The sequence below is a fragment of the Sciurus carolinensis genome, chromosome 15, assembly GCF_902686445.1.
Source record: "Sciurus carolinensis chromosome 15, mSciCar1.2, whole genome shotgun sequence".
Taxonomy (NCBI): Eukaryota; Metazoa; Chordata; class Mammalia; order Rodentia; family Sciuridae; genus Sciurus; species Sciurus carolinensis.
Window position 1 is genome coordinate 25,965,451 of NC_062227.1, and position 20,917 is coordinate 25,986,367.

The 20,917-nt window shown below is 37.7% G+C and overlaps 1 protein-coding gene across 25 annotated transcripts in view; it reads left to right on the forward strand.

The window, feature by feature from the left end:
• Positions 1 to 1,352: 1,352 nt before the first annotated feature.
• The window catches only part of Epb41l3 (erythrocyte membrane protein band 4.1 like 3), a 173,103-nt gene continuing 153,538 nt past the window's right edge, over positions 1,353 to 20,917 (forward strand). For 5 of the 25 annotated variants that reach the window (XM_047525976.1, XM_047525977.1, XM_047525978.1 and 2 more), the window contains exon 1: positions 1,498 to 1,519. Coding sequence is in view for 17 of the 25 variants with exons in the window: in XM_047525964.1 (XP_047381920.1) it covers positions 1,465 to 1,519 (55 nt within the window). In the remaining 8 variants the exon portion in view is untranslated. Of the gene's footprint in view, positions 1,520 to 20,917 lie in introns of all 25 variants that reach the window. The other 20 variants (XM_047525981.1, XM_047525982.1, XM_047525984.1 and 17 more) reach the window with 15 other exon arrangements.

Genomic DNA, 20,917 nt, shown 5'->3' on the forward strand with positions numbered 1-20,917 from the left:
AACTTTTTATTGCAAAGTTTTGTCTGCAATGTGGTAGTATATTCATTTTATTCTAATTTATACTCTCCCTTGTTGATGAGCATTTGGGTGTTTCCATAATTGTGCTGTTGTGGAGAAATCTATTTTAGCATTGTTGAACATGACCAAAACTCCTTATGCACATGTGTAAGAACTTCTCTTGGATCAAGTAGAATTTCCAGGGATCATGGGGCATGTGAATGTTCATCTTTAAGAGATAAGACCAAATTGTTAGGTTGCCTCTATTTTTCATTATCATTAGAATATGAACCTACTTTCTATCCAACACTTGGTATTGTTAGACTTCTTTTTTTTTCTTTTTCTTTGCTATTGAATGGGTATAAAATTGAGGCATTAATTTACACTACAACTTGCATTATGGACCAAGGGATTTTAATTTACATTTCTCTTACTGTCTACTATGTTGAATGTCTCTTCTCATGCTTATGGGCATTATGTACTTTCTCTGACATGAAATGGCTGTTTATATCTTTTGATTATTCGGTTGTGATTTTCACATTGGTTTGTTGGAGATGTGGGGCCAGTTACTTGTTCATTTTGAGATCCTTTTTGCATCTGTAAAAAACAGTGATGATAATATAAGGGTCGTGAGTTTGATTTAGTATTCAGTATTAAATTAGCATTTACACATGGTACTGTAAATACTAACATATAGCATAATGGACAATCAGAAAAGATTTCTTCTCATCCCCTGCTGGGCCCTGCGAACTCTGGAGCCTCCTATCAACTGCTTTGGTTAGACATTTGCCTCATTTGCTTAAGGGAGATTCTCAGCCTGTGTGACTAGTATTGTCCTACAAGTATTATTGCACTTTGGGGAATAAAGTAAGTTAAATGAACTCAGATTCTCTTGGAGGAAAAATGAGAAAAGAAAGTAGAAAGGAAAAGATTCCATAGAGTCCTTGGCCAAATAAAGAGGGAAAAATCAGTATAATCATTCTGCTGATTTTAAGACCCCATCTATAGATATTTGATTGTGTATCAATGTGACAATTGGGAAAATGAAGGACTTCTTAAAAATATAAACTGAAAACTTGATATCAAGCAAAAGATTCTGTGCTGATTTCTGGAAGCCAAGGGATCATAGGTTGTCCTGTGACATTGTGGATTTTCTGTTTCTCTGCTGCTGGGATCTCCTTCCACAGCACTTTGGAGAAAGCTGCATAGTCATGCGGAGAAGCTACCCTGGGAACCAGGAAAGATCTTAGAGGAACCTGAAGGACACCATAAAATACCGTGCAGTTACCGCTGCCTGCTCCTGGCTTGATATTTGAGTGTTGAATTCAAGGAAAAGAATCTAGATGGCATAGTAAAACAATTGCTTTTTCCACCCCGGATCTTTCTGTGCTTCACTGAGAATATTCCTGGAGGAACAGGAGCTGGAGTGTCAATGCTACAGTAACTCTCAAAGTGCTGCACTGCAGCATGCCTTCTCTCATCTGTCTTTATCTGTGTTCAAAGTCCCTCTTAGGATTTGGAGGTAACATTTTTCTATTGCTAACATTAATGCATACCATGAGAAATGACAGTTGTTTGTGATTTTAACTCTGTATTTGGTAAACATTTAAACAAATCCACATGTAAATTCAGCCTGGGAAAAATGGAAATTATTTTTTAGTGCATGGTGTTTCTTACAATGTGTGTTCATTCATGACTGTGCTTTGCTAACTGTCCTCTGGTTTGAAAGCTGTGCTTTTCAATTTTTAGTAGGAAAATCTGGAAATGGAAACAGATGGGGTTTAACTACAATGTCATTTTACCTTCCCTTTTGTCCTTCTTAGTACAAGCCAGTCTGACCCATCTGTCAGAAAGTCTTTGCTTGTAGGGACACATGCTTGAAGAGTTTGGAAACAGCTTTTAGTTGTGATGGCAACTTGGATTTAGGAAGTAGTTAAAAGAGTTTAAATGCTCTCCAAAGACAGGAATGCTGTAGACTTAGGCTTTCACAATTCACAAGTTGTAATTCATTTTCCTTTAGACCAAGAATTATATAGATGTAATTCTTACGAATTCATAGTCAAATAGAATTTAATTTTATTTTGTAAATAAGTATAAAAACAACTGGTAATTTAATTTCAATGAAATTACCTGAACATCAAAGGAATGGGCCTACCCAGAAGCCCAGCTCACCTATTTTGGGCTGGAGAGTCTTAAGTCTGGGTCTCTCAGTGGATTTGTTGGTTTTCTGTTGATCCTTGCAAAAAATGAATTTCAGCAATGATTGGTATTAGAAATGGCTGATGAACAAGGTCATGAATAGAAGCAGCAAAAATTCAGAGAGGCACCTCAGTAAGTCCTTCCCTTGGTGAAACCTTTTAAACTTTATACATGTTTCACAAAGTGAGTTCTGAACTACATCTCAGAAGAGGCTGCTTCCTATCTGTGCCATCTGCTTCATCCTAAGGGACATGGGGCAGTAATTGGCCAGGAACCCAACCCCTTTCTCACCACCTACCAGTTGCTGATATCTCTTAATTTTTTTCTGACTGTAACTTTCAAAAACAATATTATCTTTTGGAAGAAGTATCTTAGGGTAGAATATTTGTGCAGTACATTCTATTTTTTCTTAAATAACTAATTCTGAAATATTGATTACATTTTTCAATGAATCCAGAAATTTTTGCAGAACTATATATAAATTTTTGCAGAAAATTTTGCAGACTTTCCATACTGGAAGTTATGCAGAAAATGGCCTCTCCTTTAGGAGATGCTTAGCTTTGGAATCATCTCTGATACAATGTTCCTTTCAGAAACAAATCAGTAAGAAACTACCAAAACATCAAAATCTCATCCCTGAATGTTAGTTAGCCCTGTAGTTTTAGTCACATTTTATAGGTAAGGATAACAAGGTCATGAATTGTTCAGAATTAAACAGCAAATGGCAGGACAAACAGAAGAACCAAGGACAGAAACCAGGCTTCTTGGCTTAGAACTTTGACTCACAAAGTGCTATTTCCTGCTGCACCAACAGTGATGTAAATGAAGTAGTGAGCGCACCTTGGTGTCTAGTGGAAACACTTGGGGAAGTAATGGCCAGAGCAGGTTGTGAAGTGCTTTAGAGTTAGAGAAACTAGAAATGATGTTAAGCCATAGACCTGTGGCTGAGGGTCCCAGGTGCAGGGTTTGCTAGGAGGACTCAGTATAGAGTCATACTCACGGGAGGATTTGTTGCACCACAGTCTACAAAGCAAAGGGAAAAGACTCATGGCAAGGCCTCAGGGAAACCAGGTGCCAGCATTCAAGGGTCCCCTCCTGGCTCAGTCAGGCAGAGCAGCCTTGGTTCTCCAACAGAAACTGTGACAATGTGTGTGCAATATTGAGAAGTTCATTAGAGACTTGAGGCCCAGGGTTTTTTATAGGGATCTGGTGATGGAGGCAGCCTCCAACTATTGGGTATTGAAATTCCAGACTTGGAAAGCAGGAGCTCAGCATAGGCACAGTGTTTAGGATGGGAAGGGAAAATGCTCTGAGTTCTAGAAATACTGATTCTGAGAGGACAGGGGAAGTAAAGTTATTTGTGTATCTATAAAATAGATATTTATAGATATTTGTAACATCTGTTATTTCTAATATATATATATATATGTTATTTCTAATATATAGTCTTTCCTATATATAAGAAATAATTGGATTCCCTTGATATATAGATAATATACTTATTGATCTTTAAAACATATATATTAGAAATATCTTGACTCCTCCTGTCATATTTATGAATATATATAACATATAAAAATATATGTCTCCCTATATAAGGCTGATTCTAATATGAAGTTCATGTCCATGGTACATCTCTTGTGCCATGATTAGAGAGTTAGAATAAATCACATAATTGGAAAAGTAGTATTAAGATGGAAATTTGACTTTGAGTTAACTGTTAAGGATACTGTTAACAGAAATAATTTTAAAATGAAAATATTATCAACATTATTAAAGTGTCTATATATATTAGGTAATTCTTTTCCAAAAGTCCTGAATTAACTTTGTAGTTTACTCACCACTAACTGAAATTAGGTAATTCTTCACCTAATTTTTATAACCTTGTACTGACTTAAAAAAAAGAGAGAGCACAAGTAGCTATTTTTTCTTATTTGTAAGAATAATGAGAATATTATTATTATTATTTATAATGATAATTCTCTAGATGTTTGTTTCTTGCATGCAATGAGGGTCCTAATGGGTATAGATTTAGGAAAAAATATATAGGAAATAGTTTATGGGGGTAATGGGAAATTTTGAGATGTCTATTAGACTTTGAACCAAAGCATGAAAAGAATTTGTGTACACAGTCTTCTAAATAACCTAATATGAAACTCCTCCCTCTGATGAGCTACACCATATGGGGAAATTTCAGCTACTTATCCATATCATAACTGTAGTCATAGCAGTTTCTAAGAATCCATATCTCTAGTTGTTTTTCCTTCTTATGGTAATTAAACTCAATATTCAAGTCCTATTTATTGGAGTTATATGACTGCCTTTGATTGGCGATATCACCATTTTACTTAGTTAAAGAAATTTTTCAGTATTGCTCCTGTGTTTTGTTTCTTAATAAATCTGTTCTCTTGCACAGGTGGAAGGTAGAGTAACAGGTTTGGGATAATTTTTAGAATTGCATATATGCATGGCCAACTGGCAGCATAGTTGTTTTGAAATACTATTACCAAAACTACTTCATCAATATGTACTGTAGAGATGACATTCTCTTGTTATACAAATTGGGTATGTCGGGATCTTAAATGTCACCTTTGGATTTATGTAAGAAGTTCCCATGTGTCTTTGGAAATGATACTGTAACCACAGAAATTCCTTTCTTCTTTGTTGTCAAAGAGTGAAATTTCCTCTTTCCCCTTTCCTCCTGGCCCCCACCAATGCCTGTTACTTCTCTCACCATCTCCTCTGATACTTGAACTCGGAGCAGCAGTAAGTGGGACGATGGTGGGTGGTGGCCTTTGTTCCACTTGAATTCATAAAACGAAATGAAAAATAAGAGAAATCTCTTCTTTCTCTTCTATGAGACTATTTTATTAATTTTTAAAATTCCTATTTTGCATTGTTTTAAAGCAGACTTTTGAGGTAGGCATTCAAGCTTTCCAGTAGAATAAATGGTCCAGAAAGCCATGGTTAACAGAAAATAAAGGAAGAGAAAAAAAAAGTCAAGGAAAAGTAAGTATGATAAATGCATACTTGAATTTCTTGTATGATTGATAGAGGTAGACTGCAAATTTGGCTGCCTGGGTTCCTAACTGTGAGAGTGAAGAGAAAAACAAAGATTTGAAATATCTGTAACATAAAAAGCCAAGTGTTTCTAATACTAAAACCTAAAAGGAGTTTCATCTGTGGCTATTCTTACAGGGCAGTGTAAGGGACCATAACAGTAACAGCATCCTTTTATAGGCAGGGCCTATATTGTTATTGGTTGTGACATCACAGTTTATGCTACCTTAGATAATGCACACACTTCAGTACACACAGTTCTCAAAGAGCTGATGACTCCAAGTACCCAGGTCTGTGCAAGATTTAAAAGTAGAAAATTAAAAAGAACAGGTGGATCCCCACATCTTTCAGGCAATTTCATTCATGGATATATTTTCCCAACGATTTGTTTGTTTATTTTACCTGGAATTAAACCCAGGAGTGCTTAACCACTGAGCTACATCTCCATCCCTTTTTATTTTTTATTTTGAGACAGGGTCTGTTGGAATCAGCTTTTTCACTACTGTGACTATAAGAGCTGACAAGAACAATTTTAGAGGAGGAAAATTTATTTAGGAACTCACAGTTTTAAAGGTATCAGTCCATAGATACCTGGCTCCATAAAGCATCATGATAGAGATTGTGAAGTGGCTCACATGATGATCAGAAAGCAGAGAGAGAGAGAGAGAGAGAGAGAGAGACTCCACTTGCCAGACACAAAATATATACTCCAAAGTCATGCTCCCAATGACCTACCTAGCTACACCCTACCCGTCTTCAGTTATCAATCAGTTAATCCCATCCGGGGATTAATGCACTGATTGGGTTAAGTCTCTTATCCTCTAAACCTTCTTACATTGTCTCACATGTGAACTTTTGGGGGACACCTCATATTCAAACTGTAACAGTCTCACTAAATTGCATCGAGCCTCACTAAGTTGTTGAGACTGGCCTTGAACTTGTGATCCTCATGCCTCAGCCCCTGAGTGGCTGGGGTTACAGATGTGCTTTTGTGTGCCCATCCCAACTGTTTTGTTTTGTTTTAATTTTATGAAAGATTTTCATTTTATTTATTTATTTTTAACATCTTAATTTTATTTTAAAAACTCAAATGGGATTTTGATAAGAATTACTCATCATAGGGTCTCATTGGTAGTCTTAGGCTAGAACATGGAATGCAATATTGCCAAAGCATTTGGGAATGGAGAAAGGGCAGAGTTATTTCTCTGATGAAGTTCAGGAACACATCTATGAATGGCTGACAGCTGTTGCTTCACTCAGAGATGAAATGAAGGATGATCAACTAGCAGTGATTAAAAAAAAAAAAAAAAAAAAAAAAAACTTCCTCCAGAAATAATTGTGGATCCATTTTAAAGCAACATGGAAAGTGATTCTAACTCAGGTTGCCATTATTTGATACCAGTAATTTGGAAAAGTTAAACATTTGGGCCAAGACTCATGGAACAGCCCTTAGACATGAAATGTCATTAAACCCTATTGTGTTATACCACTGGAAAAGAAGTCTTAAGATGTATCATGCTGAAATGCAATTAACTCCCCGTGAGCAATGAACCCTTAGGAGCCTGGCATTTGGTACAGAATAGTCTGAAAACAACACAACAAAACAAAAGTCTCTAGAGACAATGTTAAATTTTGATCATGTCCCTTCCCATTTCAAAATAAAGACAAGACTTGTGGAATTTTTTGCTTTCATTTTTCTAAAGAATAATGTTCTAATACACAGAAAAATATATTTGAGAATGGAATTTGATTCAACATTGACTAATGGTTCAAAGTGAGAATGTGTAGTGCCAGTGTTTGTTCTGATATTTCTTGGAATGCTTTCAAGTGTGTTCACAACTACTTTTCACACAGTACATGACTACAGAATGCCAGAAGTTTTTCACTTTAACCTTCAAAGTATGCCAGTGTAATAGAGAAGTCCATTTCAAAGCAATGCATATAATTACAATTCCCCATGTGTAGTGGTCTCATATTCAGACAGGAAAAAAATGTCTCTAAAATCTTGGCATTTGATAAGAAAAAAAATACAGGCAGTTAATACAATGAAACCTATTTTATTTTGAAGATTACAAAGTTAGATGGAAAATGCTGATAAGGGCTTGCTTTCCATAATGACTTTAGTCTGCTCCTTGACCTCTGACATCTCTTGCTACATCTCTGTTGCCAGGCAACAGCAGAGAAATAAAACCTGTGTGAGTAATGGAAGTTCCCAACCTAAGAATGGGCTGTATTCTAGAAGCTTAGTGAGCCATTTTTTTAAGAATTTTAAATCATTTTTTCTCATGTTAAAAAATATTATAAATGGTAGTTCAGGACCCAAGTCAGCCATTATAAGCCTATTTAACACGTCATTCTTTGGAAGTGTTGAAAAGCAGCACCTTTCCTGTCTGGAATAACGTGATGATTATCTTATTCAAAATGCCAGATTCTAGAGAATGAGAAATGCCACTGAATAGAATAAATAGATATTACAAAGTCCTTCTATTAAAGTATGTCCTTCCTGGTCATAGGAAAACTTAAATGATGCCACAGCTTGCATATTCTTATTCTAAATGTAATTTTTAGCAAGTTTCAATATTGGATTTGAAGGGTGAGAAAAAGTGATAAAAGGAGCACACTGACAAATTAAGAAATAATCACTAACGGTCTGTAGGCAGGAGAGGACACAGAAAACCTTGGACAGCTCACATATCTCCATTGCCTTTTGCAGAAAGGGAGAAAGTTCCTTCCACCTGCACACATCTTGAGAGCATCATCATTTTGCACCTCCTCATAAAAACTGTAATCATCCCATCACCAACGAAATGATGCTTCTTTTAAAGACTCACAAGCTTGCATCCTTGGAAGCTTGCACCAAAGATAGTTAACATTTAAAAGCAAACAGCATTGATTGCAAATTTGAAAGGGACTTGAATTCAGCTCTAAGCAAAGTTCAGCTAGCCAGAGGAACAAAAACCCAAGAGTTCTACAAAACTGACGTTTACTGCAAAAGTTCAATTTAATGATTCTGTACTTCTTGTGATATTGCCGTAGAGAAATATTTTGTGAATTTCAACTAGGGATGCCAGATAAGCATCCCCCCACTTAGAGGCATTGAAAGCTATGGAAATCTGCCTGCTTTTAGGAAATGTAGAGAAAAGATGTTTTCACCCCTGTAGGAGAGAAATACACGTCCCTAGGTCAGTCACCAGGGTGCCATGGCTGGTGGTAAAACTGATTTGCCCCTAAAGAGGTCAAGAAGGTACACAACTTCCTCTCCCTCCCTCTGATCCCTCAGGTGCCTATTCATGTGGGCTGCTTATTCACAATGGGGGATATCTCTAAATGGGGGAACTGTTTTATATATTATGCCTCAGCAACATTTTAGTCTAATTGTTCATGAACCCTGCAGACTCCTAATTACTGTTTCGGTCATGCACACAGTAATGACAGTAATTCCAAATTAAAAGGTGAATGATTGGTATTAAGTATTAAATTAACTTTATATGATAAATACAAATACTTACTAAAAAATCCAGAGGCAGCTGAACATCTCTTTAAGATGGAAACATCTTCCTTAAAATGTTCTGTTTACCAAGAGGGAGGCTGCTGTTATTGTTTGGTTTTATTATTTCTTCTTTTAGATTGCCTCCATATCTGAAGGACAAATCTTGAGTGTATCTATTCCAGATTACTGAAAATTGTTCCAAAATGCTATGGAGTCCTGCTGAAGGAAACATTGTCCAATCAAATCTACAGATTGTAATCAAGATGCATTTTGTAAAATTTTATTCATGGAAATATGCCTCAGGAGATGTCATAACCAGCAGCAAACTCGATCTTCAAATAGTTCTTTAAGATTTAATAACTGTAAATTTTGGGTTTCCTTACCTAATTTTTCAGATTGAATTTCTTACAGGATTTCCTAAATTCAAAGCATGTTAGGGCCATGTCAGGGATTCCTACAGATTCTGGTATGAAGCAGACAACAGCAAATGACATATGTCATAACAACTTCTTAATTTGGAAACTTCTTAATTTGGGGTTCAAAACTGAGAACCCTAAGAGCAAAGTATTTAACATGTTTGTTCCATTAGAGAGCCTGCAAATGTTTTGAATATATATTGCTAAGAAGATGCCTTGGGAAAAGTTACCACAACTTTGTTAAATCTCTCCTTATGTTGACAAATAATCAGTATCACACACAGATGTTTCCCATCTAATCAGGGCTTGAATATACCCGGTGGGGCACCCTAGCAAATGTGGCTATACCGCTGGGAAATCTAGATCTGTATTTCACATTTAGTGTTTCAAAAACATTCTCTGATATATCAACAAAACCTTTGCTTTCTCTCCTATCCTTTTTTTTTTTTTTTTTTCTTTTTAAATAAACCATCCAGAAGGTTTGGTGGAAACCGTAGTGGAGAGAGAAGGGAAGTTTTTTGAGTATGGAGTGAGGTGGTACCCTCTTGAGGACCCTTGGCCTTCACTATTTCCTTGTGTTCTAACTGAAAAACACTTGGGGAAAACGATGTGCTCCTTGAAAATCCACATCTAAAATTTTTTTTATCTTACAAAAAGTTACATAGCATACATTTTCAGATATCGTGAATATACTTTTTGTAATCAAACACAGACACCGCTTTTTTTATGTGTATCTTTTAAATACCAAAACAACTTGCCATCAATCATCACAGGAACAAACTTTCCTTTCATAGACACTTTGCATTTATTTTTTCTCCATAAGCTTCTATTTCCGTTCTACTTGCTCCACAGAGTATTCCCCTAATATAGTATTTTTAGTCTTCAAAGTATTTATTCACCTCTTTATCATAATTCTCGGCAACAAAATGGGTATATGTGTTGAAACTTAAACTAATTTTTTCATCTTAGGTGACCATAACCCTATGTTTTAAAGATACATTTTCTGGATTAAGTGATTATTATAATTATAAGTAGTGTATACTCAGATCTAAACAAGACAAATTCATTACAGACTGAAACCTATTACAAAAAAAGGAAACTGCTACTGGGAAACAATCCCTTTATACAAGCAGAGTGGTTTTATCCTCCATTAGTCCATGTATTTGGGAATAAATATTACATATTGCTAAAACAAAAGAGAGTTCAGCAACTTCCCTCCCTCCCTTCTTTCTTCTTTTCCTCCTTGCTCATTTTCTTAGATAAGCACAAAATTGTTGTTACAAAGGTGACTGTAATTGCAGGAGAACCATATTACATCCTGTAGCCTCCAAGTTTTTGAACTGTTCTGCTTCATTTCTCCTTCTTCCTTGTCATTGAAAAGGAAAAAAAAATTAGAACTTACCCATTACAAAGGATTTGTTAATCAGTGACCAAATTAGTTCTAATCATTGAAGTAGATGTATTTTCTCAAAACCAGCATCAATGTTTTAGATGGTTCCATTTTTGCCCACTAAAGGTTTCCATTCCTGGGCAGTGCACTGCATGGCCTGGGGTGGGGTTGGTTTGCCCTTGTATTGTCCAGTGGGAGAAGGAGGTCAGGCAGACAGCTGTCACCTCTTCAGGTGGACAAGACTGATCATCTGAAAGTCTCTTAAAACTGGACAGGTATCTGCACATTCTCTTGAGAGATTGGTGTGTTCCCAGGGGTTCTCATACTCCAGTTTGGAGACTCTTGTAGATAATAACTATGTGCTCTGGGGCTGTTTGTATGGAGGGGAAAGTTCTGCTTATGAACTCCGCTGCCTTCTTGAGTTCTGATGTCCCAGCTCACTTGTCTGATGCCTCCCCTTGCCCCTTGATCCACAAACCTTGACTGAGTTGTGGGAGACTGCAGAGAACCCCATAAAGAAGGGCTCTTGGGAAAGGAGGTGAGGGTTTTGACTTCCATAGGAACTGAGATGAAAAGCTGAGGTGATGATGTTGAGCTGACCCCTTAATTACCCTTCACGACCAAGCTCTTCTCCTTTCCTTTCCATCTAATTTATGGGAACAAGATGTTCTCCTTAGTTCAGGGTCATCACCTCCCTGTGCACTCGATCCCTTCTCCTCTAGGACTTGGCCCATCCACTTACCATCTGCCCCATAATTCCAAACTTTCATTTTGTGTGATTCTTTTTCCTTTGGGTATGAGAATACTCTAGTCTACCCCATTCTTTACAAACAGAAACAAACACACACAAAAGAAACTCCTTGATTCATTTCTTGCTGGTATCTTGTCTCTTTCCTTCCCTTTTCTATTTTCTTATCTCTAAAATGGCAGTGATAATACAGCTCCACTATTGAGTTATAGAGATTATATGAAATAATACATGCAAAACAGAGCCCTAGCTTCACCTGTGAGTCTTCAATAAAATTGAGCAATTATTATTAGTCAAGCTTTAAAATATTTAAATATCTCCTTTTCTTTAATTCTCATTCACTAATCAATCCATTGACTTATTTATTCCCAAATTCAACTAAAATTGCTCAGGTGAGGATACTTGACACTTTTGTATTCTAAATCCAGTGGTCTCCTCTCCATTATTTTTCTGGTTGACTTGGCTAACTATGGTCTCTCTCTGACGTTCCTTCTTGGCCTCTCTCATGGCAACCTTCTCTCATGCCTAACCCTGCACTATTATTGTTCCCAAGGGCTCCATCTTTGACCCAGGTTATTTTCTCCATGCTCCTAGATGATATTTCCCATGTTTATAGTTTTGACTTCTCCCTAATCCCTTCTCCCTTGAGCTGCAAGCAAATATTTCACTGATCATCAGAAAGTATGAATTCAATTCTTCATGGACAACTCAGACTCAACATGTACCCAATAGGATTCCGACACTCTTTCCAGTCTCCCTCAAAACACATTCCTTTGCCCCCTATTTTCTTTATTGATAAATGGCACCACTACCCAAGCAGTTTCCTAGACTGGGAACCTGAGGCAGTGCAGACCTCCTCCTTTTGGAGTTATGCAATCAGTACTTGTGGGAAGAGCAAGACATTGAGGGGGATGGAAGTTAGAGGAAGGATGGATAATAGGTACCAAAATGCAGTTCTAATGCACTCCAGAACAGTTAGACTGACTATAATGGACAGCACTTTATTATATATTTTACAGAGGAGAGTTTGTAAAATGCTCCAAAGAAGAGTTTGAAGGCTCTCAATATAAAGAAATGATAAATGTACAAGGAGATGGAAAGTCTGATTACCCACATTTGATGATTACACATTGTGTATATGTATCAAGTTATCACACTCTGCCCCATAAATATGTACAATTATTAATATGTCAGTAAAAAATTTTTAAAAGTTGAGTAAAAATGAAGAAGAGGGGAAAATGGGTCATCAACTACTGACATTCTTTTCTCTGGTGTATTTTTGAACCCATCTTGCTTTTTACCTTCCCTAATAATCACTTAATAATGTAGAAATAATAAATTTATTATTATTATTATTATTATTTCTTGCTTAAATGTTAGCATAGCTGTCCTCTTTGGCCTCCCTGTCATTAGCCTATCTTACATCTCTCCAGTCTTTTCAAAGTCATCAGAATGGTAACTAAAATACAAATCTACCTGTGGTTCTCCCCTGAACTGCAACTCATCAGTCCAAATCAAGGACTTACCCTGATCTACATCCTTGTCAATCATCTGGGTGGTATTGACTTCTGATCAAATTTTCTCCTCCTTTCTTCTCACAGGGTTCCCCATAGGACTGGCTATTTCAAGGATCAGGTGCCTTTTGTATTTCTGTTGTTCCTTTTATTTGTAATCCCTTCCCTCCATCCTGCCCCATAATTCTTCTGTCTAAATTCCTCTTCTGCAGTAAGACCCAGCTCAGTTGGTTAGGTGCTATCACAAGATGTTGGGTGTATCTCTAGCACAGCACTGCTTGTGTTAAAGATGATTTGTTCACATATCCGTCTGTCCTTCCCCTAGACAAGTAACATGTGCATTCTCCTCTCCAAAACAGAGACCCCCTGCTGTGCTCTGGATGTGATTTGTCCCCACCATAACTACTGTTGAAACTTGACTCTCATTTTCATTGAGAGGTGGTTGGTTCTTTAAGAGGTGAGTAGTTTCTTAAGAGGGATTAATGCCTTTCTTTCAGGAACAAATTCTTATTCTCACAGAATTAGATTAGTTACCACAAGAGGGATTTTGTTATAAAACAATGGGTGCCCGCGTGTTTTGTCTTTGCCATTTAAGCCTGCATGCCCTTCTGCTTTCTGTCATGAGCTGAAGCAGGACAAGGCTCCTTTCAGCACCATGATTTTGTACTTCCCAAGTTTCTGGAACCATGAGCCAAAATACCTCTTTCCTTTATAAATTATCCAGTCTCAGGCATTTTATTATAGAACAGAAAACAGATTCAGATACCCACTCTCTTATCTCTGTGTTCCTGATATCTGAGCAAAGTACTGTAAGTACACAAAAAATATCTGAACAAAGATGCATAGGAAGGGTACAGGGAAGGTATCAGGGGATCTTTAATCAGAAATGCATTGGTGGCATAGGAATGGGATAATCCTCAGGGGCTTCATGGAAGGAGAACATCTGTGCCAATAAACACAGGCTATTCATTTTTGTCATTGTCCACACATCTGCATCACCACCATTACCATGGTTAACACTGATTGGGTTCTGGGCTACTATATGTGTATAGCTTATTTTATTCAGTCATCATTTCTGGCTCTATGAGGCCCCTCACCTCTTGATGGATGAAGAAATTGATCTTTAAAGAGATAGTCACTCAGCCGATAGTTGGTCCAGTGAGGAATGGAACCAGGTTATATGGCCAGTTTTATTTTATTTAAGCTAGTTGGAATCCCTACTTTTATTATTTATCTCCAGGTCCAGCTTTTAAGCTACAAAGGATACAGAGCAGCAAAGCAAGTTTTTATCTAATCTTTTGTTTTTCACCTTATTTTTTAAAATTTTGAAATAATGTAAGACTTAAAGAGGAGTAATAAAAGAAATACAGGGTTCTCTTATAACATCTTACATAAATAAAGAAAAATAAATAAAACTAAGACCTTGACATTGGTACAATACTATTACCTAGATACAAATTGGTTCCTATTTCATGGTTTTTCCACTAGCACTCTTTTTTTTTTTTTTTTATTGTAAACAAATGGGATACATGTTGTTTCTCTGTCTGTACATGGCGTAAAGGCATACCATTCCACTAGCACTCTTTATCTGCTCCGATCTGGGATCCCACCTTGCATGTTAGTTGAGTTACTGGGAATCTCATTAGTCTCCTTCAATCAATGGCAATTCTGTTTTACCTCATCTTTCACGACCTGTATTTTGTAAAATGTTCCTCAATTTGGATTTGTCTCATGTTTTTCCAGGATTAGGTTCACGTTTTGCATTTTGGGGATGAGTCTACAGAGGTGATGTTTCACCACCCCCCAAACCCCGTGCATCATACCCAGGCCACATGAAGTCCATGCATCTTATTACTGATGGTGCTGACTGTGATCACTTGGTTAAGATGGTGGCCATTGGCTTTCTCTACTTGTTACATGTTTCCCTTTGCAATTAAGAAATATTTGAGGGGAGATACTTTGAAACATTGCAATTTAAACTTATACTCACTAATTTTAGGATTCGTCCCTAGATCTTCCCTGTAGCAATACTCCAGTGGTTTCTTAGTGGTAATTTTTCTAGTTCCCTTATTCCTCCTGTAGTTGTTAAATGTAATTCTTCTGTCAGGAAGAGGGCTTCCTTTTTATTTATTCATTTAATCATTTATTTAGAGCGTATGAACACATGGGTAATTTACCTTATTCTTTGGGTTATAATCCAATACAATTCTTAATTTATATTTTTGTTCAAATTGTCCAGCCCTGGCCATAAGAAGCTTTTCAGGTTGCCTCCCGTGGTGTCCTTTCCCTTTCTTTCTTTCTTTCTTTCTTTCTTTCTTTCTTTCTTTCTTTCTTTCAAGTACTTTCTGGCACCTCAGGTTGCTCAGCCAATAAAGCAAATTTTAAAAATTAATTATAACTATGTATCATGCCAGAACATTAAAATTTCTTAGAGTGTCTCATGCAGCCTATAACTAGTCTCTTAGAAGTCCGTGGCTTCTCATGAAAGATTTGCCTTATGTGGTCATAAGAAAACCACAGAAGAGAGTGAATTTCTCCCTCCCCCATACAGAGTGTTGGAAATTACCATGTAAAGTATGGAATATAACATTCCAGTCACATAGCAACACTTGCCATTTAATTTCCTTTCAATAAATGTGCAAATGTTCCCCTTCCTGATCAACGTACCTGAACAAATGTAGACTTTCAGAATGGTGCTGCAAATGGTATGGCAGGGCATCCTGCAGTGTTCTCTAGAACTTTTAGTATCTGTATGCCTAATTCCCCTATTTAGATGAACTGGTACTTTACCTGCAGCTTTGACTGATCTCGGTAACCAGTTGTCTCTTCCTACAGAGTGAATTCAGTTTGAAAAAGTTAAGATTAAAAAGTTGTTCTTATCAAGTTGATAGTGCTGCCAAAATTGTCTCAGAGGGAGCTTTTACTTAAAAATTAACTTTAAGGTGAGGATGAGTTTTTCCACTCTTAAAGTTAGTGAATCTAGATGAGTGTCGATGTGGCTGTTCTTTATCCATCACTCATCAGACTGTTGCTATGGCATTAATCAAGGGAACCCATCTAATTTTAGGTTTAGCTTTAATCAGCTCTTGTGCAATTTCCATTTTTATATCATCCTTTTATACAAACACCTTAAATTACTCTCTGCATTTTTGTAAGTTAGAGTTACAGAAGAACCTAAGCCAGCAAATGAATTCTGACAGAACTTGTAAGGAAAGGAAATTCTGTTGGGAAAGGTCATGTTGGGCAAGGTCAAGAGAGGGCTTTGTATTTTCATATCGGGATGGGGTCAGTTATTTCAGCTAAAGATCAAAATAAGATGAAAAGAAAAATCACATAATGGGAAGCTAAATAACATGCTCTTGCTAGAGAGTGCATAAAATCAAAATTTTGAATATATTAACTGAAGTCATTGTATAGGTGAACACAGAATGAATTTTCTCTGGTATTACTAGAAAACTGTTTATTATGTGGGAAATGAGAACTATTTCATTTGGATCTGATACAAAGAATTTGAGGCAGTTATTAAATCCTCAATGATTTTGTTTAGCCCAGATAGGTTTTTCTAGGGAGGTAACCAAGTAAATGTTATGTGATTGATGTAATCTGTGATATGATTTTGATTTATACCAAATGGTCATGAATTTATACCCATTTACATCTCTAAGTCCATTCATTGGTTATATGGAACTCAGAAGACATTTTCCTTCAGAAAGAATGCTTTAGTGATTGGCTTTCCAGGTATCCAGACAAAAGACTATTTAACCCATGACAAGCTTGAAATCTGGATAAATTATGGGATCTCAATTATACCAAACTGCCATATTGGGCATTGTTCCTAGGAAGCATTGTCTTGAGTTATCAGGGCATTCATGACCTTAGTACAAGTTTCTCTGGCATTGTAAAGTTGGATAAGAAGCAAGAACTTCCTGTACTTTAGGGTAGATCCTCTAGGGTACATGTAATGTCCTCTCCACCCCCACTCTCTCCTTAAAATCAATGCTCCAAAATAGGAAAGCAAGGACAATTTCCTTTCATTTGTAAATAAGGTTTTTACTGAAACCAAACTAAATGATATGAGAATAGTTCATTATAGAAAATACTATATCTATTTTTCTTGGTCAGTAACTTTGGAGTAACTGTGGCTGCTTCAATTTTGTAAAATTAAAACTGTGGCCAAATATTTTGAAGATCACAAAGTCCTCTATAGGAGGAAAAAAAAAAAAAAGATGTCTATTCATCTTCATAAGGAGTGTTTGCCAAATCATTCTTTTTCCGGGGCTTATACAGAAATAGTTTTGAAAACTCTTCACTTTAGCAATCATTATTAAATTAATTGCAGACACTGTGTAATATTGGCAAGGAAAATACTCCTAATGTTCAAACACTTGACATAGTCTAATTGAATTACACCACTGACAAAGACCAAGTTCACCTGTAGAATATGAATGTTGTCCTATGATGACCTCTTCCAGATAATGACTCTTCAGAAAAATCGATGTATTTTTACATAAATGTTAATAACAGTAGCTAACTTATTTGTGCTTACTGCATGTTAGGCACAATTGGAGTAGCCTTGGGTATTGATTCTCAAGCAATCCCATGAAGAGAGGACCATGGTCATACTCATTTAGGAATGAAGACATTGACCTTGAAGATCAAGCAACTTCTAGAGCCAAACGTAAACTTGCTCTCACTGCCCAGTCTCAGCTCTTAACACCGCAACTTTACCTTTATATAGTTAAATAAATATAGAATATATATAATTATTCTGAATACTACAGGCTTACACTCTCCACAAAAGTAGAATGATGTCTGGATACAACTGCCATTATCTGCCACCCTTTTTTGGGTTTTTATTAGGCTTATTTTTGCTTCCCTTTTGGAAGGATGTGCTTGTTTCTCTCAGAATTGGAAAGTTCTGTGCATTCGCAAAGCTCTGTTTTTAGTAGCTTAAGCCCAGACTCAAATAATCCTGTGTATCTCTTGAGGCAATCTGTCTTCACATCGATATGATGAAATTTAACCATTTTTAAAAACAAATATATTGAGTGTATACAATCAAAGAAATGCTATCTTCTTGAATAGGAAGGTAACACTCAAGTGTAGTCATCCCTTGGTTTGTGGGGACTGGTTCCAGGACCCCCACGGATACCAAAACCCAGATGCTTAAGTCCCTTATTTAAAATGCCACATAGTGTTTGTACAGAACCCCCACATATCATCCTATATACTTTAAATCATCTCCAGATAACTTACAATATCTAATACAAGGTAAATACTAAGTAATTAGTTGTTATACTATATTGCTTATGGAGTAAGGTCAAGGAAAAAACTCTGTGCACATTCAGTACAGACACATTTTTTCCTGAATATATTTTATTCTGCATTTGATTGAACCTGGGAATGGGAAACCTGAAGATAGGAAATTCCAACTTTAAAAATATGCATGCAGTTAAGTACAATTTGGCCTTTTACCTAGTTGTGATTTTTTAGGCAAGTTGTCCAACCCCTGTGTAAAATGGGTATACTACAATTAGGCATTTTTTTGAATCTTAAGTGAGAGAATATATGTAAAGTACTTACAGAGTGCCCAGTACATAGTAAGTGCTCAATAAATGACAGTAGTAATTATGGGTAAAGATGGTTCTGTTGTTCAATATCTTTTTGGAACTACTTTTTTTTGGATTCCAAAACTCACACTTTGACCATTGAAACTCAGGACTGTATATTTTTTTCTTTTGATCCCTAAGAACTCTAACCTCACTTAATTTCCTTTCTCATTATTTCAGTGCTAAATCATCTTGACTGCTGGGGGAAAAAAAAAAAAAAACAGTCCATCTTCAACCACATTAGTATTTGCAGTTTTTGAAGTGATTCTAAGACAATGAGAAATGTGCTCTTAAAATAATTTCCTCAAACACGTGCTTTAAAAATGCTTTGAGCAGTGGCTCCAAGACTGGGAGAAAAATATTAGGAAAAGCACATACGCTAAAATCTGTCTTTATGTGCTTCTTTAAAAATGGTCTCTCTGAGCAGATGTGATTTCCTGTCCCTACCTCTTTCATCAGGTGACATGACCTAGTCAGCAGTCCCAGCAGAGGGTACCCATGGCTCCTGGCTGTTGCGTCCAAGTTCCTCCGCAAATGGGATTTCTAAGTACCACGCTCCTCCGAGGGGTGGACAGCCTCCTCCTTCATTCTGTTGAATGAGCTGGTTCTCCATAGGCTTCCCTGCCCAGTGTCTGCCTCACTGTGTCCAGAGGTGAAACACGAGAGGGAGACCTCAGGGACCTTCTGGCTGTGCTGGTGGAGATAGAGCAGCCAAGGGCTTTGATTGTGAGTCAATGCGCGACAATGGTGCGCTACACCATTAGAGGGCTTTATATGGCATTTAGAGCTTCCTAAGTGCTTTTTACATGAATTATTTCATTTAATTCTCTCAATGATCCTTGAAGCAGGTTTAGTCACTCCGTTTAGAGATGAGAAAGCAGATAAAAGGAGATGAGGCAAGGCAGCCTACACAAGGTCGTGCGCTGGCGAGCGGAGGAGCGGGCGCAGGGCCAGGTCTGTGGACTTCTGTTCTGTCCTCCACGCCGGCCCAAGGCGGGCAGAGAAACGGTTGTCTGTCCTGGGTTCCCTCAGCCTGTCACCGATCCCCACACAGATGTCTCTTATTTTTCTGCCCTCTAACTTTTCCTATCAGTAAATGCTGGTAATCCAGGGAGCAAACCTGAGTCCATCAAATGCAATTCAGAGGTTGATCCAAGTCACCGAAGAGTTGGGTCATTTCATTCTCCCTCTCTGCGGGCAGCATTTCAACACCAAATGTTACCACGCCAGCTATACTGCGAGGGGAAGTGACCAGGTTGGGGCTCTTGAAAGATAAAGCGATGAGCAGCTTGACTTGTCTCCTCCCCCAGAGTAAGTGCTCAGTCCATATTTGCAAATGCTACTGATAAATATTTGGATATTTGAGTGTCTATCATAAGCCTCACTTAAGTGTCCAAGGTTTAAAAAACCTTGTTGACTTTTTTTTTTTTTTTTGTCTATTTGTTTGATTTTTCTTTTATATTTTGCAGAAATAGGGAGTCCCTGGTTACCTGCTGGATAAACTGAAACTGAACTTTTAGATGCTGTACTGTTTCCAATAATGGAAGTCCATCAATATTTGCTTATCAAAAATATTTACGACAGTCTCCCACATGCCAGATGGTGTGCAGGCTGGGGACACAGTGGTGGGCAGAAGTGGCCCAAGTTCTCGTTTGGGACCTACATCTAGTGAAGGGAGACAGTGGTTGATCAAGTGGTCACACAGACAGTGCTTGGGTGCAGCGGTGACCGCGGAAAAGCAAAGGGACTGGTGCTACCAGTCCCTTTTATGACGATGTGTGATCTAGTTAGGGACATTGAAAAAGAGGGATTGAAAAAGAGCAGCCTGGAGCATAGGAAGGGGGCACTCCAGGCACTGAGGAGTGTTGTCCTTTCCCTTAGAAGAGTGGGTAATGTGCCGGGGCAGGAGTGACCGCACCCCGGAAGGGTTAGGGAGAGCTTACTCATTTGGGCAGGAAGTGGATTAGAGGCCTGAAGAGAGGCAATTGCAGGACATAGGAGGGATGTGGACAGACCCAGGAGATGGTTTAAAGTAAAATGCACAGGACTTGGTAATAGATCCACAAGGCGATGGGGGAGAGTTAGATGTCTGGAAGACAACCTGCCTGCGTTTCCATTTTGCCTGACTGGAGATGAGTGGCAGTATTCCCCAAGCTAGGTGCTAGGTTTCCCTTCAGTTTCTATTAGGGTTAATAGAAGTGTGCTTTGTTACTGATACGGGGAAACACAAACCTGTGCAGCAGAGAGCCACTGCCCTCACAGCGCTTGCCATCTATCTAGTGGTGGGGGTAAAAGGGGGGTTAAGATATAACTATACCCAACCCTACTCTCCTAATGTGTGTTTGAAGGATGGCCATGGCGATAACGTAGACAGTGGCTACCACATGGGGACAGTCCCTCCCAGAGGATGGGAGGCCCTAGAACTTGGGTGCCCTAATGGAAGGAGCATCTGGGGATCAGGGGGCAGAGGAAGTAATGACTACCTGGTGAGGTT